Source organism: Artemia sp. Qi Xiang Cuo, chromosome 1 (assembly GCF_049724085.1).
Source record: "Artemia sp. Qi Xiang Cuo chromosome 1, ASM4972408v1, whole genome shotgun sequence".
Lineage (NCBI taxonomy): Eukaryota > Metazoa > Arthropoda > Branchiopoda > Anostraca > Artemiidae > Artemia > Artemia sp. Qi Xiang Cuo.
The window spans coordinates 2,355,431-2,383,244 of record NC_142794.1 but is presented as its reverse complement, the minus strand read 5'-3'; the positions used below and the strand labels follow the sequence as shown (position 1 = coordinate 2,383,244).

Genomic DNA, 27,814 nt, shown 5'->3' with positions numbered 1-27,814 from the left:
CCTCGATATCTGTAAAATAACAAATTATAAACAACACATTTGAGAAATATTTTGATACTAGTGTAAACCTCTGTCTACTTCATTTCTGTATGACTTTTTTATTGGCAGATGTAACGGTTTACGTAAATTCGAAGATAATCAATAAACGTCGGTATGTGGTCTTTATTAAATAACGTGAGAATATACATACAAAAAAATCAGGTAGCACAAGAACAACTAACTAAGACGAAGGCTAAAGATGGACTGCCATTCCAAGAAAAGTAAATTTAAAATGTTCTCTCATTTTTACTTTAATAAATAAAAAAATATTAAAACCTAATGGAATAAATATCAGTACAGGTATATTAAACTGACAATCACGTTCATTTGTTTTTTGTTTGTTTTTTTCAGTAAAGCGCAAATTATTTTCTGGTCTTGAAAAGGTATGGGGGTTATCAGCAACTAAGGTTAATTTTTACTCGTTTTGATTTTGACTTGGCTATTTATTGTAATTTTTGTTCGTTTGTTCCCAAAATTTAAATAAAAGATACAGTTGTTTCACCTTTTGAGCTCATTTAAAATCATTAAAATAAACTGTTAAAATTAGTTTAACGGTTTTTTCTTGAATAAGGCAGGCCATGTTCCAATAAGTTACGTCAATTAGGGGAGGGGAGGGGTACAGCATTTGATCACCCCTAGACTTTTACCCCCCCCCCCCCCTCCGTCTTCCTAGTTGTTTAAAAATGCATCTATTGGGGTATTTTCATAGAAAAAAATGCGTTTTTTGGATTTCTTTTTTGTCGAAAAAAAAAAAACAGAAACAAAAGTGTACCCCCCCTCTTCTTGTTTTTGAAAAATAGATTTTAATTAAGGAAAGTCTTTTGAAGCATGCAAAATAGATGTATATTGTTCTCTTTCGACTATGATTAAATTTGCCTTTGCAATTTGCCTATGATTAAATTTTCCGTTGGATGAGTGTCTTCTGACAGATTCTTTGACTAATAATTTGATTGTTTTTTTTTATTTAATTTCTGATGGTTTTTTTAAATAATGCTGGGAAATCCGTGGCCCCCTTCTTAGCAATGTCCCTTCTCTCATGAAAATGTCCTCCGTGGAAAGATCTTCCCATGTAACCTTGGCCCCGACTCACTAATATTGGAAATCCCAGTGATAGGCTGTTCACTGGTCTGAGAATAAAAAGTTCACACGGCAAGCTTTGGCCCTCCCGGAAGACCCTCTAGAGAAGCTATTGTTGACACATATATTGCTAACTCTGTTAGTAACGAGACACCAGGAAAAGGCTTCTCGAATTTATGTTTCAAATACTTTACAGATTCTGTCCCCTGTTTTAAGTAAAATTTTCCAAATTTGGCTTATCCCCTTATCCTTAAACTCTCAAACTTTAACTGAATTTAAAGCATTCAGTACCTTTCCCAAATAATACACTTCTCACCTATAACATACTACATAATAAAATAGTAAACAATTACATAACATACACACTGCACAATACTTACATGAGTAAACACTAAATAGCATAAACGAACAACACTAACAACAGTAGTCGAAAACTGGATATTTTAACGCTTCATTTTTCTCTGTATACTTTAAAATAGACTTGTTCCCTATACCCCTGAATTTGATGAGGACAAGAAAAGTTGGGATTATGCATAAATTTCAAATTAGAGCTAAAGGACGGACCGAGAAACTTTCCCTAAAGGAGTGCCAAAGAGTTGGAAACATTTTTCACAGTCCCTTAATAATAAAAGAGCTTGCTGAATTCACATTTGCTTTGAACAACATTGTAAAAAAAAAACATGGAAAGATTACGTTATTTACAATTAGAAATGTATAAAAAAAGAGCACAACTTTTGTGGAAAATTCCAAAAAAATCACAAGTCTTTTTTAGAAATTTTCCAATACATTATTGTTTTGTGAACTTCATTCAACACCTTTTATTCTTTCAAGAGTTACACAGCCATATACGTCTTAAATTAGTGTGAAAAACCGATAATTCATTTTTTAAGGAGAAAGATCCCCTGTTTACATAATGTATTCCAATACAAAAGTTCGTGGCCAATTTCAAAAATAAAGAACGTGTGCTGTTAAACAGCAGAAAATGACCAAAAAATAAATAAATCAGCATATAGCCTTAGAAAGTGTTGTTTTCTTGTATGTTCTGGTACAACAGAAATCGGAACCTAGTTCAGCAGAGCTATTTTCTTTGAAAAATACTTTTAAGGAATGCTTCTTGAAAAAAGCTTGGCTAGACTAGGCCTATCTTGATGTTACTAGGATTTTTGGCATTCCAGGATCTTTTAACCATGAAGCAGTGTAAAGGTAAACATTAATGATTCTAAAAGAAAGTATCAATATATAGGCTACCCTATTGGTAGTTTTGCAGACCTAATGACTTCCACTGATAGCCTACCTTATGTAGGCTAAGGTAAGACACCTAGTAGGCTGTGTGATTTGCTTGAATATTTTGATATAATTCTACCTCAAAGTTACTATATAATAGTCGCATATACAATTTATGCTTTTTTTTATATTGTAAATACAAATTACTTGGGTGATCACTGTTTAACTAGGCCTATTAAAGTTATTGGTTCCTTATACTCTAAGCAATAAATATTGTCATTTACTCTTATATACAAAGCACTATAAAATCAAAACAATAGGCAATATTGTGTTTCCTTTAAACATGGATAATGATAAACATGGACATTGTCTGTTGTGAGTCAGCCCAAAAATCTTAGTCATCTCTATTGTAATTTAAGTAGACTTTCCAAGTAGGCCTGTCCGCCTAGAGTCTAAGGCCTTTTGATCAAGTTTTAGGATTAACATAACCACTAAGTCACCTGGACTTGCAGTCCTCAGTCAGAAAACCCAATCTATAAGCCAAGACAGTTACACTAAAACAGAATTAATTGAAAATTGGTTGACTGTAAAGTTGCCTGGCCTTGTGTGCAAACAAGTAGCATAGGGTCTACCTGCCTAAAGTCTTAGACAGGCAACCCAGTTTATAAGCTCAGACAGTTACACTAACACAAAATTCATTCAAAATTGGTTGACCCAACAATTTGCCTGGATTTGCAGGTGAACAAGTGACATAAGGTCTGCCTGCCTATAGTCTCATGCAAGGGCAGCTGAGTTTTAGGACTAACATATGAACATCAAATTGCCTGGACTCACGGGCAAACCAGCAACAATAATAATAATTGATTGAATTTTCAGAACATATATCCTACAGGCCTTCAAAAAATTATGGATATTTATTAGTGAAAAGGATGTCACACTGTTATACTAAAGCAATGCACGAAAAAAAGGTACTGTGCTAATATCTGGGGAACATGCGAGAAGGGAAGTTTGGTTAATGCTAGTGAAATAAAACAAAATAGGATAAAAATATAAAAGTTTAGAAACATATATCCAAATGAGTAAAGTCAAACTGTTCTCACTCCTTTGAATTCTATTCACAGACCAATAAAAACTATAGCAAAAACCCTTTCCTCATATTCTCTGCAATCCTCCACCACTAATATGTAAGCGAGCCTCTGATTGGTCTAGAAGGAGATGTATCCGAGTCTCTGATTGGCTTAGAAGGATACACGTGATCCTGTTTCCTATTCCTGGATCATAACATTCCCCCCTAGCGTGCACTTGGCCAAACAACAACAACAACAACAAATAAATTGACCTTGGAACATCCATAAATTGCTGTACTTGTTGGAGATATTATGTAATCAATTGACAAAAACCATAAAACAGACATAAATTGATGTTGTAATCCAAGAAAAACAACAAATAAATTGCCTGACACTCACAACCATCCAAGAAACATCCATCAAAGTGAGAAAAATCCTGTTTGTTTCATTTTCACTGACAAAAACCATAAAAACAGACATAAATTGATGTTGACATCCATGAAAAACAACAAATAAATTGACCAACACACATAACCATCCAGAAAACATCCATCAAAGTGAAAAAAATCCTGTTTTTTCATTCTCACTGACAAAAACCCAAAAAACTAAACTAAACTAGAACTTCAACAAAAACTCTAAGCTAAGACTCTAAGCTAAAAACTCTAAACTCTTAACTAAAACTAAAATAAACTAGAACTCTAACAAAACTCTAGTCCTAGTCGATTACGTCATTCTATGCCCATATATGGACTCCCGTCATGACCTTCTGATAGGGTTCTACTGATTATGTAATCAATTTCTCAGAAATCCATTTGCCCTAGTCGATTACGTCATTCTATGCACATAAATGGACATCCGTCAAGACCTCCTGATAGGGTTCTACCGATTATGTAATCAATTTCTCAGAAATCCAACTGTCCTAGTCGATTACGTCATTCTATGCCCATATATGGACTCCCATCACGACCTTCTGATAGGGTTCTACCGATTATGTAATCAATTTCTCAGAAATCCATTTATCCTAGTCGATTACGTCATTCTATGTCCATATATGGACCCCCGTCATGACCTCCTGATAGGGTTCTACCGATTATGTAATCAATTTCTCAGAAATCCATTTGTCCTTGTCGATTACGTCATTCTATGCTCATAAAAGGATTCCCGTCACGAGCTACTGATAGCGTTCTACCGATTATGTAATCAATTTCTTGGGAATTCTCTCCCTTCGATTACGCAATCATTCCTGGATCTTAACATTCGCCCCGAGCGTGCACTTGGTCAAAACAACAACAACAAATAAATCGACCTTTGGAAATTTTGGTCATTGACCCACTTCGATTATGTAATCATTCTCCCTGGGGATTCCATGCCCATATATGGTGTAGGGTCACGAGTAGCACCCTCCTTTCTACTATAATAATAGATGAGAATTTCCACGTGAAATTAATCGATTTTGGCTCGGCTGCAAAAATGGAAGGGAAATTGTTCAATGTCTTCTGTGGAACATTTGAGTACTGTAGTCCGGAAGTACTTGAGGAAAATCCGTAGGTTTATTAACGAATCTTGTTTACGGGTGTGCCTTCCCTCAGGGGGGGGGGTGAAAATCCTCTCGAAAAATATCCAGAGACCACGGGTAAAATGAGAAAAAGAAGAAAAAAACGCTTGAAAGTCTAGAGGAATTTTGGGAATATATCTTTTTGGTAAAAATTGGAGTGTGTTTCTCTCTCTCTTTCTCTCTCTCTCTCTCTCTCTCTCTCTCTCTCTCTCTCTCTCTTTTTTTTCTTTCTCTTCTATTTCTTGCAATTTATCGTATAAATGAGTGCAGTGTTGTGAAAAATTCACAGAACTCACAAAGAAATATGTGATTATAATACAATTTTTGGTTGTTTCCAATGTATAATCAAATTTTATTTCGTCTTTAAACAATTTTATTCTGTGGGATTCACTAATAATCAGAAGCTTTGTATTAATGCAATCATAGCTTCATCGTATATTGTAAATAGTTGAACTGAAATGAAAGTTCCAGTTTCGTTTCATTTTATTATTATTTTTTAAGCCATGAATTTGGTAGAGAAAATACTTCGTAAAATGTACACAAAACTACAGCTGATGGAAGAAAGCTTATTCTATATTTGGAATTAATTTTTGAGGCTTCTTCAGTCCCAAGTAATAGGATTGACCCTCTTTCAGTAATAACGCAACTCACAAAGCCAGAAAGTGGAAAAATAATTGAGTTTGTTTCGCAGTTACAAAATTTCTGTTGTTGATAAATAGGTCTGATTCAAGAGCTTTACATACCGCGTCACTTTTGGCCCATGGGTTGTTTCGTCACTTTTTTGAGGATCTGAATCCCTCAATAATAAATTTGTAAAGTTTAAAACGTGGATTACTTGTAGCATATGCCCTAAGCAAAACAATTGGAAAAATTGTTGCAGAGTTGTAGGCGCGGTTCAATTTAAGGATGAAACGGTATATATGTTCTATAGAAGGATGTAAAAATTAGAAAGGTCAAGTAGGATGTCCTTAGAAGCCAGTGATGACGTAATAGTCCATGGAAGACTTGCTCTTAATTCATTCAAGGAGGGGATCAGACCGTCCTACAATCGGTAATTGTTAGAGAGTTGTGTAGAAATGTTTTGTTTAGGTGATGCGCACAAGGTTGCAAAACACTATGAACAGATGGAACAGATAGTGGGGGAAGGAGAGACGTCTTCTTCTTCCAATGAATATCTTTCTGCTCTGACGAAGGTGAAATTTGGACTCAATGATGAAGGTTTTCAAGGTTGTGGGCGTGGAAGTGTTCGTGGTCGGGTAAGTTACGAGGGTAGGCAGTATGAAAAGAGGGATACGGGTTATAAAAATGTACAGTGATATTTTTGTAAGGAATAGGGAAATATTCGAGCCCAATGCGAAATAGCGAGTACTCGTAGAAGTGCTACTCCGGGAAACGAGTAGACCGACCAAAACTGGGGGAAATGATTGGTAGTAAAACTATACCCCAAAAGACTTCTACTACTAAGTTAAATGTTCAGTTTAATCCAATAGAGCAAATAATGTTAGATTCCAGTGATATTTTAACTAGCAATAGCAAATAATCCAATCACAGTCTGGGGGGGGGACACCAAGAAGAACTTCTATGCTTTCTCGGGTGTCCGGTCAAGCTAAATAATAACATTCAGTTCCCAATGCTCCACAAGATCAAGCTCGTTAACACAGCGTGTTTGGCATTTTTTTTTTCAGGTTGTCATAGGTTAATAATTATTGAAAGATTGTTTAACCAAATCTCCCCTAAATTTCGACAGAATTGTATTCCAACGTTAGCTCGTATTAAACCTCTAGGGTCCGAGTCACTGCCAATTACTGGGAAAGTCATGCTTCCGCTTTGCGTTTCTGACAAGAACCGACAAAAGCGGTTAAATTGGGAGTTTTTTTTATTTTTCCTGATGTGAATTACGAGGTAATTTTTGGATGAGACATTCTGCATGCTCTGAATTTCACAATTGACCTCCATACAAATAACATTACATTTGGTGGTTATCTTTAATGACGGGGACACGGTAATAAAACTGTCTCGTTGCACGATTTTGGGAGAGTTCGAGGAAATTTCTAACGAATTAATTGAGGCAGCTAAGGCAGATATAAAATTAGAAATCGAGAGAGATTACTTAGGTTATAGACCATGAACATATAGGTAAACTTCAAAGAGAGGGCGCCACATTAAAAACTTTAATTAGGAATAGGAAAATTTAAATAGGACTTTAAATAGGAAAAAGGTCAAAGGCCTGTATAGCTACCCAGGGAAAGGGAGCTGGTTTTGATGTCCCGCGAGATGAGGTTGATGCCTCGCGGGATGGTTTTGATGCATTGCGTAATGTCCCGCGAGATGAGGTTGATGCCTCGGGGGATGGTTTTGATGCACTGCGAGATGGTATTGATGCCTCGCTGGGCGGTTTGGCTACCCATGGAAAGGGAGCTGGTTTTGAGGTCCCGCAGGATGATTTTGATGCCTCGTGGGATGGCTTTAATGCGTAGCACTAATAGTGATGTAGAGATATCATCACTAGTAGTACCGCCATTTGTCGAACCACAAGTTAGTACAGCAAACCCAAATAGGTCAAAACTGAGGCGTTGCGCAGCAACAAAACACCGAGGATTTTATTGGGAATAATATCTTGACGTCATTGCAGCATGGTATGCCAATCAAACTGCAATGGTTGACATATCTATTCTATCTGTCTTCTTTATAATTTTATGCATTTTCATTTATTTATCACTGGTATTTTCAGGATCAATTAGCCTTTCTCGGTACGTCCTTTAGCTCTAATTTGAAATTTATGCATAATCCCAACTTTTCTTGTCCTCATCAAATTCAGGGGTATAGGGAACAAGTCTATTTTAAAGTATACAGAGAAAAATGAAGCGTTAAAATATCCAGTTTTCGACTACTGTTGTTAGTGTTGTTCGTTTATGCTATTTAGTGTTTACTCGTGTAAGTATTGTGCAGTGTGTATGTTATGTAATTGTTTACTATTTTATTATGTAGTATGTTATAGGTGAGAAGTGTATTATTTGGGAAAGGTACTGAATGCTTTAAATTCAGTTAAAGTTTGAGAGTTTAAGGATAAGGGGATAAGCCAAATTTGGAAAATTTTACTTAAAACAGGGGACAGAATCTGTAAAGTATTTGAAACACAAATTCGAGAAGCCTTTTCCTGGTGTCTCGTTACTAACAGAGTTAGCAATATATGTGTCAACAATAGCTTCTCTAGAGGGTCTTCCGGGAGGGCCAAAGCTTGCCGTGTGAACTTTTTATTCTCAGACCAGTGAACAGCCTATCACTGGGATTTCCAATATTAGTGAGTCGGGGCCAAGGTTACATGGGAAGATCTAGGTTTTAATATTTTTTTATTTATTAAAGTAAAAATGAGAGAACATTTTAAATTTACTTTTCTTGGAATGGCAGTCCATCTTTAGCCTTCGTCTTAGTTAGTTGTTCTTGTGCTACCTGATTTTTTTTGTATGTATATTCTCACGTTATTTAATAAAGACCACATACCGACGTTTATTGATTATCTTCGAATTTACGTAAACCGTTACATCTGCCAATAAAAAAGTCATACAGAAATGAAGTAGACAGAGGTTTACACTAGTATCAAAATATTTCTCAAATGTGTTGTTTATAATTTGTTATTTTACAGATATCGAGGACCTGAATTAGAAATTTGGTCCCTTGGAGTCACTCTTTATATTTTGATTTATTAGGAGAATCCTTTCAAGAATGTAGAAGAAACGATTCGAGCAAACTACGACCCGCCCTTTGATGTCTCCGACTTGTTAAATGATTTGCTTTTAGGAATGTTAGAGAAAAACCCAAAAGAGCGATGGTCCATGGAGCAGGTTGTCAACCACGTTTGGCTGCGCTTGGATGTAAATCCATCTGATTACAATTTCTTTGACATGATTACGGAGTGTAGGTATTTTTTAATCTTTCAGTACGTATTAGGGGAAATCATGGCCCGGATCTCTTCATTTTTAGTGTTTCGGTACTTGTTTGATTGCCACGTGTCTGACCGTGAGCGAAGTACGAAAAAATGGATGTTTTAAAGTTGGAAGTTCGCGGAGGGGGTAAAGAGTCAAGCTTTAATTCAATTAGGATGGAGGAGAAACGTGTGCAGCTATATGTCTTGGTGCAGTGAGTCGCTAGTAGTAATAGTACTTTAATTAATTCGAAATAAGTTTTCGGACAACCTGGAATGGAATTTCAGGATTCATATACTTTTGCCCTTTTTGCATCAGTGCCCAAATATTGTGGGTGTGCTTCAAAAGCTAATTACCATTAATAATAACCAGTCCTTTGTTATTATCTTCTTGACGAAAATTAAAAATAACCAAAAAGTTTGCCCATTCTCATCAATCTTGGAGATGGTATACGAACTCATCCTCCCTTAAGAATAGAGTGTCATTTGTGCTTTATGAAAACAATATACGTCTTGGAGTGCTGTTTTCCAAAACATTTAAATATCAAAGTAGTAATCGAATTTCCATGAAAAACAACTGGTTCTTAAAAGGAATATATTTACGATAATCAGTTTCATTTTTCAGTGTTAAAAAGGCACTTTTTCGTCACAATTTTTTTCTTTTCGCCCTAAAAATTACCTTAAAAAACCTTCAATTTGTGATTCCCTGTAATTCCAAATAACTAAAATATCATCCATTAAAATATCATCCATTGGAATTACGGGGAATCACAAATTGAAGGTTTTTTGGAACATTTAAATAATCTGGGAGGAGAATTAATTTTTACAATTGAAAAGGAAACAGAGTATAAGTTACCGTTTCTAGATATTTTGATCCATTGAAATAATAACGAACTAGCGTTTTGAATTTACCGTAAACCGACTAATAACAACCGTTACTTGTCTTTCGCATCAAATCATCCGATCCAGGTAAAAAGGGGTGTGGTTATTTCTTTAGTTGATAGGGTATTAAAATGAGCATCACCAGAATACATAAGCAGTGAACTAATTTTTACTAAGGTTATTCTAGTAGGTAACGGCTATCCGGAAAATATGATTTCTCAAATAATTGAAAAAAGGAAAAAAAAAGTTAATGGAACCAGAAATATTAGAAGAAGATGGGTCAAATCGAGAAACAAATTACATAACTTTGCCTTTTATCCCAATATTGTCACAAAAATTAAGAATAGAATTAAAAAAAACATAATATAAATACAGCATTTAAATCAGGACAAACTATAAGCTCGTTGTTAAATAAAAAGAAAGACAAGGTACTGAGAAATTTGCAAAAGGTAGTATACAAAATTCCATGTTCTTGTGGTAAATTTTATGTGGGAAGAACAGAACAGATTTTAGAAAATAGGCTACAGCAACACAAGAATGCCATAGATTGCGCTCTAAAACAAAACACGAGAAACGTTTGAGTCAGCTGTTGCAGAACATCTTTATAATTTTCCTCATCACAGTATTTTATTTGATCAAACAAAAAAAGTAGATGCGTCTGTAGGACTTTTACAAAGCTTCAGGGAAATTATAGAAATAACAAAGATAATATATGGGGGTATAAGTATCAATAGAGATGAAGGGGATTTTAGGATCAATTCGATTTATAATAGTTTAATTAAAAAGCAGGTAAAATTTTCAACCAGCATTAATTTTAATAATAGTTCGGATACGAAAGATGACCTTGCGGACAAAGGTCAGCCTGGGCTTAATGCTGGGAAAGGTAAACGAACTGCAGCTAAGCTTGCAAGCAAACGAATCTGTTCAATTTATAATTCAAACATTGGGTGATGAACTTGTGAGATTTATTTAGGGGTTATGGGCTTTATTGTTTTATCTAAACGCTTTTGTGGGGTTAGCTGACCTTTATTGTTTTAGTTTAAGTATAAATATTTTTTCATTTTTTTATAGATTTCCATTTATATACTGTGAGAAGGCATGTTCCAATCAATATAAACATTTGATTTTGTTTATACGCCAATGAATGGAATTGTTTATTTAATATGTAAGTTTTCTTTTCCTATTTATGTATATTTTTTCTTTTGTTTGTTTAGTATGTTTTTTATGTTGATGTAAGAATTTTTTTTTTCCATTGAGAAAGGGTCCCGGATTTGGGGCCGAAATATTCGGAGTATTTTTGTTTAATTAAGTGTTTGTATTCACTGCTTTATAGAAATTAAAACCCGTTTTCTTGTTTAATTTTTTTTAAATGGAAAAGCAGTGTGGTCTAAAAAATTATTTGCGATCAATTTATTTTGGCTATAAGAGGCAGTGTTGCTAAATTGCTAACTAAATAAAACCTCTAAGCCAAATTGACAAACTTTGAATCAATCTGTTCAGTTTCAGTATAGTACAAATCACCCTCTAGTCTCTAAATTGGTTTGAAGGTACTCAAGGTTTTCCCAAACCTGGCTATTTTAGGTTTTTCGAATTAAATGTTAAAATCATTAATGTATAAACTAGAATGAAAAGAACCGTTAAAAAAACATGAGAGAAAACAAATAACTAATAAGGTGGCTGCGTTCAGTTTTCAGGGTTTCCGAGCTACTGAACTAAAGACTAGGTAACTACTATAATGAAAATCAAACACTTTTTGTGGGTTATGTACTTACGCTGTTTTTATGTTGAACTTCTATATTGATGTGTTAGCCTTAGCTTTTTGACCGCCTCCCTCAGACACCCTTCAAAACCAACTTTGGCGGAAAATTTACACTTAGTTTGTTTTGATTAGTGATTATCATACTGCGATACCAACCAAAATGGGTGAGAGACAGAGCATTCTGTTGTTGATTAAAAGGGGTCAGAGGTGGAGTCCACCCACCTTTAACCGAAACCTCCAACCTTTTTATCAAAAAAATAAAACCTTTTATTTTATTCGGGATATTTATATGGTTTTGGGCCCTTACCCCATGGGCTGCGCTTACCATGCCATCCCTGGTGGCAGGATTTGAATCTTCAAACTTTTCAAATTAGAATGATTATCTTGAAATTTTGATCTTATCCCTTGTGGGGCTGTTCAGGAGCATGTTTGGCATTGGAGGAGCGTCAGACTGCCCTTCAATCGGTTTTGGCTCTTGAAGAAGACGCTAAAACTTAGACTTTGCAATTACCAGAGCCCTTCTTCAACTTTCCTCGACTACCTGTTCCATATGATGAACCCTAGAAAATATAATAATAATATATGGGGACCTATCACTCTTTACGAAGTCAATGCTTAAGTTGACTGCAGTTTTATAGAAAAGGTATGTAAAAAAGTCTGAAGTTAAGAAATGTAATGTAATGTTTGCATCAATTGAAAGACTCCGTTAAAAACCTTTTTGTTTGATTTTCCGAATCAATATTTAATTGTAAATTGTACTTATTTCAGTCTACGGAACCTCGTTGAAGTATTATAAAGAAGATGACGAAGAGGATGCCGACTCATCTAGCGGTCATCATTTGGTTTCCGAAAGCTCAAGTATAACAGTTCTAGCAAATTTGACACCGTTTAGGGCAACTAAAGACCCTCGGACTTTTTCTGAAGATTCACTGCTAGAACCTCATAGTAAGTCAAATCTGAGCTGAATTTTAATGAAGTTTGAATCAAAATATTCTTTAGTTTGCTTAAAATTTGATTATAGTCTTTTTGTATATAAGAATTTGATTAAACATTGACCTACAGGTTAAGTTGAAAATAGAATTTGCTGTCCTAGTGCTATTTTTAACATTTGTGATAAACCGAAACTAGATTTGATAAATAAATTAAAATGCATTAATAATAAAAACATAAAATGAGAAAACTTGGAATACATTTGTAATATGTAAATTAACAAATACAATGTAAGGAAAATTTTAGAAAAGTTAAAAAAATTAAAAAAATCTGCAAATGTCAGCAAAACTGGGGGATTTCTTTTCTATTCCGTAAAATGCATCCTTGGATAGGGCTGCGTATCTAAACTTAGATCCCCTTATTTCCCTTTATTTGTCAGAAGACGTAGAAGTGACCCCATTTTCCAATGCCCGTATGCACAGAATGTGTTTCTTCCCGAAATTCACACCTGGCTATTTTTATACACAGAACGTGATTCTTCTTACTTCTTCTTACTAAGCATAGAATGTTTCTTAAAATGTTTTCTTTGTATTTTTTTTATTCTTTTCTGTTTTTAAGGTTTGTGTTTTAACGAGTGCAACAAGTGTTTTGTCTTGTGCACTTTAAAGTAAAAATTGTGCAAGAGTTTGATAGTAGCAGCCCGTCAAAAATACTTATCCTTTTGTTTTCTGCATTTGCTTCATTCCTTGTGCCCAAGGCTTCTTGTATCAGAAGAAAATTCAGGGGCATAAACATATTACTAGTCCTGTTCCTTTCAAGTTTTTGAATTAGAAGTAGAATAAAATTTATATTAGCACCGCAAAAAAAAAAATCGTTATCGACGAATAAAGTCAACAGCAGCAAAAAAAACGAAGAAATCAAATGAATTATATGCGAAAAAAAACCTTAGAATACCAAAAAAAAAAAGACAGAAACATTTATAAGAAATTTTAACGAGCTGGACTATTGTAAAAATTGCTACTGATTAAAACCAAATCTTTCCTGTATCTCTGTTTTGACTGAGCGGGTTCTATTATTCAGGATGGACATTTACTGTCATTTGGAAGACCTTCTCTTGGGCTAATAGTTGCTTTGAAAAACATTTTCCAAATTGAAAATCATGCAAGACTTCGAAGATCCTGCATCGTTGCCAAAACGACGGAACAAATTCCCTCTTCGACCCTGCTAAGTATTTAAACCAAATTTATTTTCAGAACAGACACAGATTAGGTGACTTGTTCCTAATACTGTTAAATGAGATAGAAGGAGTAGGGAGTTTAAAATAAAAAAAAAATCCCATAAATCGTTGCTTTGTTTCATTTGCTAGGGTGTTTGTGCAGCTTTGTATACTTGTCTTTTATACTGCTCGATTTTTATGGATATAAATAAATAATTAAGTAATATTAAATAATGACGTATTTTAGGCTCAAGAAATCGTACATTAAACGCTTTAAATCTGACGGAAGCAAGCAAGTTTTCAATTGGAAGCAAGTTTTCATACTGATAGTGAAGGTACGATAGCTGACGATTCCAAGAACTGTAGAATCTGATGAAGAGTCAGTGCTAACCTATCCATCGAATAAATAAGTCGACGGTTATGCTGTGTCATGGATTTCCTTTTTCTATTACTCAGTGACGAGTTTTATAGCCTATTAGCTTTTGTGATATGTCAATCTTTTTAACGAATAAATCTAGAATTATATGGTTTTGTTATAACCTAGATACTCTATCCAAAACCAAATGGTGTGTCTCATATCTCCATAATTTTGTCGTAAAGGAAGTGAGGGTTTTTTCGACTTCCTATAGGACTTAGGCTTTTTGAATATGAACATACAATTAACTTGGGATTTTTTTTTTTTTTTTTTTTTTTTTTTTTTTTTTTTATAGAATGAGTGAAGTATTTCATTACTGGACACATCTCTTCTCTTTTTAAACACTCCCCTACATCCTCTGAAGTAAGCATGTCTCTGCAACAATGAACAGTGGATTAAAACGTATTTGGGGACTTTTTGGAATATAGAAGCTCATTTCCTTTTGCTACTACTACTACTACTAACAGCTCACTGAAGCATCAAGCCGCCTGAGGCCAACACAGCTACGCACGCTCCCCCTCTATCCCTATCTGTACAAAGCTCCCCTCTTTACCCCCCCCCCCCCCCAGGAAGTTCCTATTTCCTTTATATCTTTCTTTATGACATCGTCCCACCCCAGACGAGGACGACCTGCTTTCAGTTTATCCCTAGACGGTTGTCCGAAAAGAAAAATCTTCGGCAATCTGTCATCCTTCATCCGCAGAAATTGCCCCAGCCATCTCAACCTTTCTTTCATTATAGCCCTAGAAAGTGGGATTGAACCACATTTTTCGTACAGCCTACTGATTGAAATATTGTCAGTGATCCGGGTACCCAGAACAATCCGTAGACAATATCTCAGGAAAACATCTAGCAAATCTTAATCCACTTTTCGGAGTGTCCATGCTTCAGAGCCATGTTTGACCACTGTCATCAATCCAAACTCTTCTGCCCTAAGGCTGTGTATGCCCATGCTGGCTTTGTTCAGTTTGTCTCGGACTGTTGTGTGCTGCGACAAGTCATCATTTGTAGTAGTGGTAGTATCTTGGTTTAAAATAGCACATGACCAAAATCCGAGCGTACCCAGTAGTTAAGTCTCTGGGAGGGTTAGGATTGCTAACTCTCTACTAGACTTGAGCAAAGAAGCGAAGTGTCATAATAGTTAAGATAAGCTACCAAAATGCGAAAGTAATCGTCAGTAAACGCTGAGTGATTTTACCCTTAACAGATATGTCCAATTAAAAACAATTACACAAATATTTCTGGATATTAAAATTCCACTTTGTGCATCATAATTCGTCTGAAGTGTCTAAATTGTAATCTATGCTCCTGATATTCTGTTAACAGAAAAAGAACAAGTGAAACAAATCGTATCTTTTAATTATTAGATAAAAACAAGTTTTTTAAACTGAAAGTAAGGAGCGACATTAAAATTTAAAACGAACAGAAATTATTCCGTATATGAAAGGGGCTGTCCCCTCCTCAACGCCTCGCTCTTTACGCTAAAGTATTCTATTGTTTTAAAAAATAAAGTTGTGAGACAGAGTCAAACTTTAGCGTAAAGAGCGAGGCATTGAGGAAGGGACAACCCCTTTCATATACGGAAAAATTTCTGATCATTTTAAGTTTTAATGACGCTCCTTACTTTCAGTTAAAAAAACTTTTTTTTTTAAATTTCTGATTGGTTTTTAGTTAATGCAACTTTAATTTTGGCTCACCGTCATTGAATAAGTAAAAAAAATTTGCATAAAAATTTTACTTTTCGTTTTGCTAAATGGATGTCTCTAAATTTGGTTATGACGTAATTTACAAATTAACTTACGTAACTAACTTCTATATTCGTATATTTTTCTTCTAGCAAAAAATACAAAGTAGCAGATTTTTGCAGATATGAGCTTGAAATCTATGTAATAGAGTTTTCTGATACGCTAAATCTGACGATGTGATTTTCATTAAAATTCTTTCGCCCGTAGGGGATTTTTCCCCCCTCTTTATAAAATCAGGTGAATTTTCTTAGGCTCATAGCCTTTGATGAGAAGTATTATACTTAATAAAATTTATAGATTTATAATTGACATTATAAACCCATTCTTTTGATACATTTATTGACATAAAAATTCCGCTTTTAAAAGTTTTGATTACTATTGAGCCGTATCGCTTGTTTTTTTATTACGTACATGTTATGAAGTATATGAAGGTTTCCTCCCCAGAGTCAAGATCTTGTTAAGTACTTAAAAAGTTAAAACAAAATAAATTAACAAGACCTGGACACACACCGGTCATGTAATTATAGCTTATAAATCATTTGAAAGCACTGAAAAAAATGTCTCATAAATAGCAGTGTCTCAAAATGGGGCAAAAACCCCTCATATACGTTATAATTTCCGTTCGTTTTAAGTTCTAAAGTTGCTTCTTATTTTCAGTTAAAAAAAACTTTTTTTTTTATATTTAATTTCTGATCGTTTTTTAAATAATGCTTGGAAATCCGGCGCCCCCTTCATAGAAATGACCCTACGCCAAAGAAACTACCTCCACGGAAAGATTCTCCCGAGTAACCCCCTCCTCCAACCCCAGCCTCCAGAAAAAAAAAATTCTTCCCGAAAATGTCTGTATACTTCCCAATAACCAATAAATAATGCCGGCAAGTCCGGCGCCCCCTTCCTGGCAATTCCCCTTCCCCCATGAAAACTTTCTTCATGGAAAGATCCTCCAACATTTTCCCCGTCCATTGGAAGAAGAAGATGTCTCTCCTTCTCCCACTATCTGTTCCATCTGTTCATAGTGTTTTGCAACCTTGTGCGCATCACCTAAACAAAACATTTCTACACAACTCTCTAACAATTACCGATTGTAGGACGGTCTGATCCCCTCCTTGAATGAATTAAGAGCAAGTCTTCCATGGACTACGTTAAACGTTAAAAGTTAAAAACAAATTAAATTCACAAACCCCTGAATCACAACGGCCGTTTAATTAGAATAGATAGCTCTTTTGAAAGCACTAAAAAAACTGTAGCGTAAAGAGCGAGGTATTAACTTGGGGGAGAACCCCCTCATATATGTTATAATTTCTGTTCGTTTTAAGTTCTAAAGTTGCTTCTTATTTTCAGTTGAAAAAAACTTTTTTTTTTATATTTAATTTCTGATCGTTTTTTAAATAATGCTTGGAAATCCGGCGCCCCCTTCATAGAAATGACCCTACGCCAAAGAAACTACCTCCACGGAAAGATTCTCCCGAGTAACCCCCTCCTCCAGCCCCATCCTCCAGAAAAAAAATCCTTCCTGAAAATGTCTGTATACTTCCCAATAACCAATAAATAATGCTGGCAAGTCCGGCGCCCCCTTCATGGCAATTTCCCTTCCCCCATGAAAACTTCCTTCATGGAAAGATCCTCCAACATTTCCCCCGTCCCCCCCCCCTCACTACCAGAAAAAACCCTCCTGAAAACGTCTGTATACTTCCCAATAGCCAATACTATATGTAAACATTGGGTAAAGTTCATAACTTTTAGCTCTCCCCCCGGGGACCTCGGGGGATTAAGTCCTCCTAAAAGACATATTTATTATATTTTCGACCATGCTGAACTAAATGGTTATCTCAACATTTTGATCGGATGACTTTGGGAAAAAAATGAGCGTGGGAGGGGGCCTAGTTGCCCTCCATTTTTTTTGTCACTTAAAAAGGGAACTAGAACTTTTAATTTCCGTTCCGATGAGCCCTCCCACGATATTCTAGGACCACTGGATCAATACGATCATCCCTGGGAAATAACAAACAAATAAACACGCATCCGTGATCTTTCTTCTCGCAAAAAATGCAAAATTCCACATTTTTGTAGATAGGAGCTTGAAACCTCTATAGTAGGGTTCTCCAATACGCTGAATATGATGGTGAGATTTTCATTAAGGTTCTATAACTTTTAGGGGGTCTTTCCCCCTATTTTTAAAAATCAACCAAATTTTCTCAGGCGCGTAACTTTTGGTGGGTATTACTAAACTTGATGAAAATTATATATTTGAAATCAGAATTAAAATCTGATTCTTATGATGTATCTCTAGAGTTTCGGTTACCATTGAGCCGGGTCGCTCCTTACTTACAGTTCGTTACCACGAACTGTTTGATTTGGCAGGGAATTAAAAATAAATTTTTTGTAGGAACAGTTTTTGTTCTTTGACTTTAGGAAGAGAAAACCCAGTAAAAATCATGGCGTTTACCCGCTTAATTATGTTTAGTTTTGGGCTATAATATATAAGTTAGATTTAGTAGTCTCTATGTTCAGGTACTGAAAAATAGACTGTGTTAATCATGTCCAGTCTCTGCCGTGTCATAACACATAGACTTATCGTAAACTTACCGTGAACTTCCGACCGAAAACTTTACTTTCTGACTTTGGCGTCACATCCGTCTACCCTACCCCGTCAACTAAATGTTTTACTAGACAAACTAGAATGAATCTCCTGAAGTGAGGCTTTCCAGCTTGTGCTGCATATCGAAAATGCCAATTTTAAATTAGTACTGAATCATAATTAAACATGGAATTAAGTAAATAAGTATATTTATAACCCGCAATAATACGAAGATATAGGCAGCGCAATAGCGCTACCTAAGTAAAGAACGATGTTGGCACAAAGTATTATTGATTTTTTTTTCTTTGTAGAAACTTCAGAAAGGGCTCATTCGATTGGAAATTGGAGTGCCTACTCCGCTTCCACGCCCACCATTTCTTGAAACACATCCAATTAAAATTTATATATATCCATTTTGTTCAGCGTTGTTGATTTCCAGATAGAAAATATGTTTTTGAGGAGGTCACTCTCCCACAACCCTCAGGGTAAGGGTTTTAAGTTATGCCCTGGGGGCATATAAGAACGTTGGTGGCTCAGTTTTTTTTTTTTTTTTTTTTTTTTTTTTTTTTTTTTTTTCGTGGTTTTAGACCAGGGTACTTCGTATCGAAGGAGTTGCCTTAGAAACTTTGAAAAGGGCTCATTCCATTGGAAATTGGAGTGGCTAGTGCCCTTTTTAATAGTCGAAAGTGATTGGAAGGCAACAAGCCCCCTCCTCCACACCAATCATTTCCCTAAACGTATCTTATCAAAATTTAGCGATAGCCATTTCGTTCAGCGTAGTTGATTTCCAGAAAGAATATATGTTTTTGAGGAGGTAATTCCCCCACAACCCTCAGGGCAAGGGTTGTAAGTTATGCCCTGGGAGTAAAGAACGATGTTGGCACAAGGTATTATCTTTTTTCTTGGTCTTAGACCAGGGCACTTCACATCGAAGAAGTTGTCGTAGAAACTTCGAAAAGGGCTCATTCAATTGCAAATTGGAGTGGCTTGTGATCTTTTTAATCATCGAAAGTGATTGGAAGGCAAGTAACACGCCTTCCACGCCCACCAATTCCCGAAACACATCCATTTAAAATTTTGAGATAGCCATTTTGTTCAGCGTAGTTGATTTCCAGATAGAAAATATGTTTTTGAGGAGGTCACTCCCCCACACCCTTCAGGGCAAGGGCTGTAAGTTGTGCCCTGGGGATATTTAAGAACGATGTTGGCACAATGTGTTATTTATTATTTTTTTTCCTTTAGACCAGGGCACTTCGTATCGAAGGAGTTGTCGTAGAAACCTCGAAAAGGGCTCATTTAATTGGAAATCGGAGTGGATTGTGCCCATTTTAATAGTCGAAAGTTAATGGAAGGCAACTAACACCCCTTCCATGCCCACCATTTCCGAAACACATCCAATCAAAATTTTGAGATAGCCATTTTGTTCAACGTAGTTCATTTCCAGATAGAAATTGTTCTTTAGGAGGACACTCCCCCACAGCCCTCAGGGCAAGGGTTGTAAGTTATGCCCTGGGGGCATATAAGGTTTTTATAGAAAGTGTTGTCGTAGAAACTTCAAAAAAGGCCCATTCGATTGGAAATTCATAGGGTTAGTGCCCTTTTTAATAGTCGAAAGTTATTGGAGGGCAACCTACCCCCCTCTCACGCCCACATTTTCCGCAAACACATCCAATCAAAATTTTCAGATAGCCATTTTGTTGAACATAGTTGAAAGTTCTGAAAATTAGGTCTTTGAGGATGACAACCACCTGACAGCCCTCAGGGCAAGATTTGTAAGTTATGCCCTGGAGGCATACAATGTTTTTATAGAACGCGTTCTCGTAGAAAATTCAAAAAGGGCTCATTCGATTGGAAATTGAAAAGGCTAGTGCCCTTTTTAATAGTCGAAAGTGATTGGAAGGCAACTATCACCCCTTCCACACCCATCATTTCCCCAAACTCATCTAATCAAAATTTTGAGATAGCCTTTTGGTTCCACGCAGTTTAAAGTTCAGCAAATTATACTTTTGAGCAGGACATTCCCCCCACAGTCTTGCGGGCAAGGGTTATAAGTTATGCCCTGGGGGAATATAAGTTTTTATTGAAATCTTTGTCGTAGAAACTTGAAAAAGGGCTCATTCGATTGGAAAGTGATTTGAGGGCAAGTAACACCCCTCTCACGCCCACTTTTTCCCCAAACACATCCTTTGGTGGGTATAGTCTGGTTTGGTGGGTCTAGTCTGGTTTAGTGGGTATAGTCTGGTTTGGTGGGTAAAGTCTGGTTTGGTGGGTATAGTATGGATTGGTGGGTATAGACTGATTTGGCTGGTATAGTCTGGTTTGGTGGGTATAGTCTGATTTGGTTGGTATAGTCTGGTTTGGTGGGTGTAGTCTGTTTTGGTGGGTCTAGTCTAGTTCGGTGGGTATAGTCTGGTTTTGCTGGTATAGTCTGGTTTTGTGGGTATAGTCTGGTTTGGTGGGTATAGTCTTGTTTGGTTGTGCTAGTCTGGGTTTCTGGCGAGAGTCTTTGTTTTAGTTTTTAGTCTTGTTTGGGTTGTATAGTCTGGTTTGGTTGGTTTAGTCGGGTGTGTTGGGTGAAGTAATGGTTTTTGTGTCTATTCTTGTTTTGTGAGTATAGTATGGTTTGGTGGGTATAGTCTGGTTTGGTGGGTTTAGTCTGGTTTGGTGGTTATAGTGTGGTTTGGTGGGTATAGTCTGGTTTGGTAGGTATAGTCTTGTTTTGTGAGTATAGTCAGATTTGGTGTGTATAGTCTAGTTTGGTGAGTATAGTCTGGCTTGGTGGGTATAGCTTGGATTGGAGGGTATAGTCTGGATGGGTGGGTTTAGTCTTATTTGTGTCTATAGTCTGGGTTGGTGGGTATATTTTGGTTTGTTTGGTATTGTCTTGTTTGGTGTCTATAGTTTTGTTTGATGGGTATAGTCTTGTTTGGTGGGTATAGTCTGGTTTTGGTGGGTCGATTGGTTTTTTGTGTGTGAAATCGGGTATTTTGGTGTTATACTGGTTTTGTGGTTAGTGTCTGGTTTTGTTGGTCATTTCCTGGTTTTGTGAGTACATTCATAATTAGTGGTCATTGTCGTGTTTTGAGGTTAAAGACATGTTTGGTTGGCGTTGTAAGGTTTGGAGGATGTATTCTGCATTGGTGGGTATTGTCTTGTTTGGGAAGTATATGCTTGTTGGGTGGTTATAGACTGGATTTGAGGGTAAAATCTTGATTGTTGGGTAATATCTGGTTTTGTGTGAATAGTCTGGTTTGTTGGGTAAAGTCTTTTTTGGTGGGTCTAGTCTTTTTTTTTAGTGAGAGGCTTTTTTTGTAGGTATAGTCTGGTTTGGTGGGTATAGTCTTGTTGGTGGGTATAGTCTTGTTTGGTTAGTATATTATGTTTTGTTTGGAATATTCATGCTTTATGGGTATTGTCGGGTGTGGTGTTTATAGTCTTTTTTTTTGGTTTTTTTCTGGTTTTGGTGTCTTAATCTGGTTTGGTGGGTAAAGACTGGATTTGAGGGTATAGACTGCTTTTGTGGGAATAGTCTGGTTTTGTGGGTATTGTCTGGTTTGGTGGGTAATTACTTTGTTTTGGTGTATTGACTGGTTTGTTGGGTATAGGCTTGTTTGTTGGGTAATGTCTGGGTTGGTGGGCATTGACTGGTTTTGGTGGGTATTGACTTTATTGTTTGGTAAAGACTGGTTTTTTGGGTAATGAATGGTTAGGTTGGTAAATTCTGTTTTTTTGTTTAGAGTGAGGTTTGTTGTGTTACAACTTGTTAGGTAGCAAAAGTATGCATATTTTGGTGAAGACGGGTTTGCTAAGCAAATTGTTGTTAGGGATGTAAAGGATGGTTTTGTAGGGGTAGCCTGGTTTTGTGGATTCAGTAACGTTTGGTGAGTAATGTCTGGTTTGGTGGGTGTTGCATTATTTGTTGATTAGTGTCAGGTTGGGTTCTTATAGGCTGGAGTTGTGGGTGTAGTTTTGTTTGATGAACAATATTATGTTTGGTGGGTAAAGTCTGGGTATGTGGGTCTTTACTGAGTTTGTGGGTCTCAACTTGTTTTTTAGGTAACTACTGGTTTGTTAGTGATAGACAGCTTTGGTGGTTAAAATCTTGTTATTTGAGTATAAATTGGTTTGGTGGGTATATTCTGGTTTGGTGGGTATAGTCTGGGTTGGTGGTATAGTCTGGCTTGGGTATAGTCTGTTTTTTTTTTTTTTTTTTTTTAGAGAAAAAGGTTTTATTAAAAAAAAATACAACACATTAACAACAAAACCCCAAGTTTATTAAACTTGTTTGGGTACACATCACATTTTACAAAACCCTAAATAAACAATTACTACCAGCCAGCCTTAGACCCCCCCCCCCAAAAAAAAGGACAAAAAATAATAAGAAGAAAATAAATAAATGAAAATAAACGAAATAAATTAATTTCTAATAATTTCACGACCTAATTGGATACCAAAGACACAAAACTAAAAATCATTCATTCTATTCTACCTCCTCGTCGCCCTCCCAAAAAAAAGTGTCACAATCACTTGAGAGAAAATTCGCCCAGCAAGGATTAAAACTCATATGTAGACAAAGACTGTCCTTTTAATTTACTACGAAATTCATTTAGCTCATCAATTGTTGAAATTGCCTGCGTTTATGGTTCCCATACCCGAGGGCCAACATGTCTTATGGAAAAAACGGATCGCTTTGTAATAACCTGAGGTCACCGAACTAGTGTTGATGTTCTAGTCGAGTAATTATGAAAATTAACACCACTTGTAAACATTTCCCTAAGACACTCAGGTAATAACGCGTGTGCATATTTGAACATAAAAAGAGCATTATAAAAACGGAATAATCCAGCCATCGGTAATATATTTACTTGATTATATCTATGTTTAACAGACATATTATGCTTATCTCCAGTTAAAACACGTAGGGCATTATTTTGTAAACTTATAAGGGGACGAAGGTGCATTAAAAACTTACTTGACCACACAAGACAACCATATAGAAGGTATGGGTGAACAAAACAGACATAAAGTAATCTCATAATGACTTTCGGGAAAAAGTACTTCAATTTCCTCTTCCTCCGAAAATTTCTAGCGAGTTTGTCGCTAACACACGAAACGTGCTCTTTGAAGTTACGGCACTCACCAACAATCACCCTTAGATACTTTGTCGAAACTTCCCGAGGCAGAATATTTTCACCTAACTGTATTTTGTCAATCCAAGGGTAGTAATTGCTACTTCTCCCATAAATCACAAAATGGGATTTTGCATGGTTTAGCTGAAGTCTATTAACCCTCATCAATGTTTGAATGTTTAACATGCCAGTATGAAGATTCTGCATAAGCATTTTCCCTGTTTTTGCAGCAACAGTTAGATGCGTGTCATCAGCAAAATAAGGCAAAATAGATTTTGATGCTCCAGTACGACATTTTAAATCAAAAGACAGTCCATTGATAGCATTTCGCAGGTCATCAATATATATAAGAAACAGTAGTGGCCTCAAAACAGACCCTTGAGGGACACCGAATTCAACACTTTTAACTTGCGATTTAATTTCACCAGCACTGACAAACTGCTTTCTATCCTGGAGAAAAGATTCCAATAGACGATAAAACATACCACGAAAGCCATAATTTCTCAGTTTCTCCAGAATAATTCCATGGTCCACTGCATCAAAGGCTTTCACAATGTCCAAAAAAACAGATGGAACTTTCCACCCTTGGTCCAGAGCATCGTTCACAAAAGTCGTGAGAAAAAGAAGAGCTTGATCTGTCGACATTGTTTTACGGAATCCAAACTGAGTTTTACTGAAATACTTTTTATTCTCAAGAAAATCAACCATCCTGCCACTAATCAATTTTTCAAAAACTCTCGATAAAACTGGCAGCAATGAAATAGGCCTATAATCATTCGGCAAATTTTTTTTCCCGCCCTTAAAAAGCGGAACCACTCTAGCAATTTTCATAAAATCGGGAAAAACACCAACTTTTAGGCACATATTAAATAGAACACAAACCTGGTCGCATATTTCCGAGAAAACTAACTTAAGTACACGCAATGAAAGGAAGTCAGCACCCGAAGCATTATTTCTCATGTTCCACAATGTGGTACGTAATTCACTAGCAGTTACTGGTTTTAGATATGCAGATACATCACTTTCCTCGGGTAAAAATTGGTGGTATGTTCCATCCTCAGAAAATTTTCTCGCGGAGTTCGCTATCCGTTTACCAACAATAGAAAAATGGTCACACATATTATCTACAATCGAAGCATCAGTGTTGAAATTTTCAGGTAAAATTGAACTTTTGGAAGGGCTGAGAACAGAGTAAATTACTCTCCACGTTCGCCTGAGATTACCTGCACTTTTTTTAAACTCATTTCGATAATAATTAATTCTCGCTTCTTGTAATAGGTTATTGAGTTCACAATTATATTACTTGTATCTCACTTTCGCCTCAGGAGACACTACAGAATATTTATATAGCAGTCTTTGATTTGATATGGCCTTCATCAGTCCTCTAGTAACCCAGGGTTTTCTAGGGGTAACATGAAACGCCAGCTTTTTAATAACTGTACAACTTTCTTTTAGTATTTTAGTTATTTCTGAATACCACAATGAAAACTTTTCATTCACTTGCAGATCACCACTTTCTAAAAAGTCAAATTGAGTGTTCTTTAATTTTCTTCTGATAATGTTAAAAGCCTCAACATCCATTTTCAATGTAGAAATTTGTGGTGGTATATTCATAGCTGTAGGGACACCAAACTCTCTAATAACAACAAGAACACCAAAATGATCAGAAACATCATTCAAAATAACATCAGCAAAATCATACTTCACATTAACAAATATATTATCCAAAAGTGATTCCGAGCGCAAAGTCACTCGACTACAGATATTAACTGTCGGTCTTAAAGCGTAACCCAACATAAAGTTTAAAAAATCATGAACTCTCGGGTTTACATTTACTGAAAATAGATGAAGATTAAAGTCTCCACAAACAAAGCAGTGGCGATTTAAACCTGACAACTTATCCATTTGCCGCTCCAGCAAATCATTAAATTCCTGCACATTTCCAGATGGAGGTCGATAAACAACCACCACAAAGAAAAATTTTCCTGACTTACAAAGTTCAACCACCATTGATTTAAAAACCATCTCTTTATTCACACGTAGATCATTCCGTATTTTCATTGTAATATTTTTCCTGCAATATAAAGCCAATCCACCATGTAATCGTGATTCCCTATTCTGCGTCACACAGTCATAACTATCAATTTCAAGTAGACTAATTATTGTATGATTACGAAGCCACGTTTCATTCAATGCAAGCACATCCAACTCAGAAAACTTACATAGTTCGGTTAAAAAAATTAAATGAACTAGAAAGATCTTGACAATTCAAATGGAAAATGCTCAAACTTTGCTGACCCATAGTAGATTTATTTCCAATATCAACTGGAAATTTATATTTAACCACTGGAAAATCCTCCATCGTTCCTTCATCATAATCCGGATTTAAGACCCCATTCCCCAGAACATCCCAACTCAACGAATTTCTCTCAAGTTTTTGCAATCTATTATTGTCATAATCCAACTCATTTTTTCAAGACACAAGCTGAGGAGGCAAACGAGAAAACTCATAGAAAAATTAACTCTAATTACAACAACCACAATTTATCTCCATTATACAGGAGGGCCTAAATAAATAAAAAAAGAAAAAAAACTGAAAAAAAGATAAAATAAATTAAAAATAAAATTTATCATAAATAAAATACAAAATAAAAAGATACAACATAACATAAATAGCGACGAAAACCACCCTGCCATTTCATCATAAACAATAAGTAAAACAACATGGAACCCTCCATACAAGACAGTAGAACACGTTCCACCGTCTCGTAGAAAAGAAACTCCCCACCACTGCACCCACTGACCATACAATATAACAAAAAAAAAATCATGGAAAATAAAAAGGGAAAAATCTCACTTAAATTAAATAATACAAGATAATGCAATTGAGGAAAAATATAATTGGTTTTCTTCATCAGGCACACACTTGTGCTAGTGCCGCTAACCAGAAATACCACACACTTGTGCTAGTGCCGCTAACCACGAATACAAAATTCATCTTATAATAGCAAAAAATTACTCTAAACATCAAAACAAAACAAAATGAAATGCTAGAATCAACAATCAAGTAGCTCTGGTATTGGCTCATTATACATATATTTCACTTTTCCAACACCTTCTCTCTCAATCTGAATGAAGGGAGGAACAGTATTAGATACCCAAGCTGGAATACTCTTTCTACTCAATTTAGATTTAGTCTCGTAAAGTCTCTTCTGCGCTTCACGAACACACAATGGAGCATCATCGCTGACGTAAACATTATTCATAGCTGTATTTGAACCGAAAGTCTTATTCTTAAGTTTTTTCCCATTACGTAAAATCATTAACTTCGCCTCGCGTGATTTAACATTCACTTTGAAAAACTTTTGCTCTTTTTTATTCGTCACAATTGTAAATTCTGGAACCTTTGTTAATTCTAAACCATTGGTACATATTTCTTGAAATAAACTTTTAGCAGTGGCTACATCATCACAAACCGTATTCCACACAATAATGTTATTTTCTGTAGATAAATATTCCACTGACATTAATCTTGCCGACAACGAAGACGTCATTTCACGGTAATATTTTGCTTCAGTGGATACAATATTCATTTGCGTTTTTAATGAAATTACTTCTTCATTTACTGCATCGCAATTTTTACCAACTTGAGCAACATTGGATTGTAAGATAGCTTGAGCATTTTCCACAGAAATTACTCGATTTTCTAGATTAGCTAATCTCGTGTCAATTAATTTTAATGTACTTTGAGACTCCGTTACAATTTCAAGAATTTTCGAGAAATCGTCCGCTAATGACTGGATCGAAGCACGATTTATTGACTTTTGCGTTGAAGATGAATGCCCAGATTCGTCTTGCGAAACCAATCCAAATTGGTCCTCTGATTTACGTTTACGCTTATTCCTCGTCATCACAAACCAGTAAATAAAAAATTAGAATATTCTTACCGGAAATAGTACTTCTTATTTATCTACGTAAGTACCGTCGTGCAGTTCGCTAAGCCGTTAATGCACGGCTAACACATAAATTGCCAAACAGGAACTCCTCAAATCTTCGCATTGGAAACCTCAGCTAATAAATTGACTTCTGTTTATGCGTAATCATTAATTAGCAGACTCCTTACATAAAAAGAACTTGTTCGCATTCACAGAACAAAACTCCGCCCACTTTGCTATTTCAATTCATTTTATCTCACATCAACTTAGGTTAAAAGCACTAGCCAAACGATGTTACTCGGCTGATAGTCGATTCATAACTGTTTGGCGGGTATATTCTG

General features: G+C 35.8%; 1 protein-coding gene across 1 annotated transcript; it reads left to right on the top strand.

The window, feature by feature from the left end:
- Nucleotides 1-4,820: 4,820 nt before the first annotated feature.
- On the top strand, nucleotides 4,821-14,197 carry LOC148955902 (uncharacterized). Its single transcript, XM_089093046.1, has 4 exons — nucleotides 4,821-4,951; nucleotides 8,606-8,877; nucleotides 12,294-12,470; nucleotides 13,919-14,197. Exons 2-4 carry the CDS (start codon nucleotides 8,763-8,765, stop codon nucleotides 13,996-13,998), a joined length of 372 nt encoding a protein of 123 aa, XP_088949172.1. The 5' UTR covers nucleotides 4,821-4,951; nucleotides 8,606-8,762; the 3' UTR covers nucleotides 13,999-14,197.
- The last annotated feature ends 13,617 nt before the right edge of the window (nucleotides 14,198-27,814 follow it).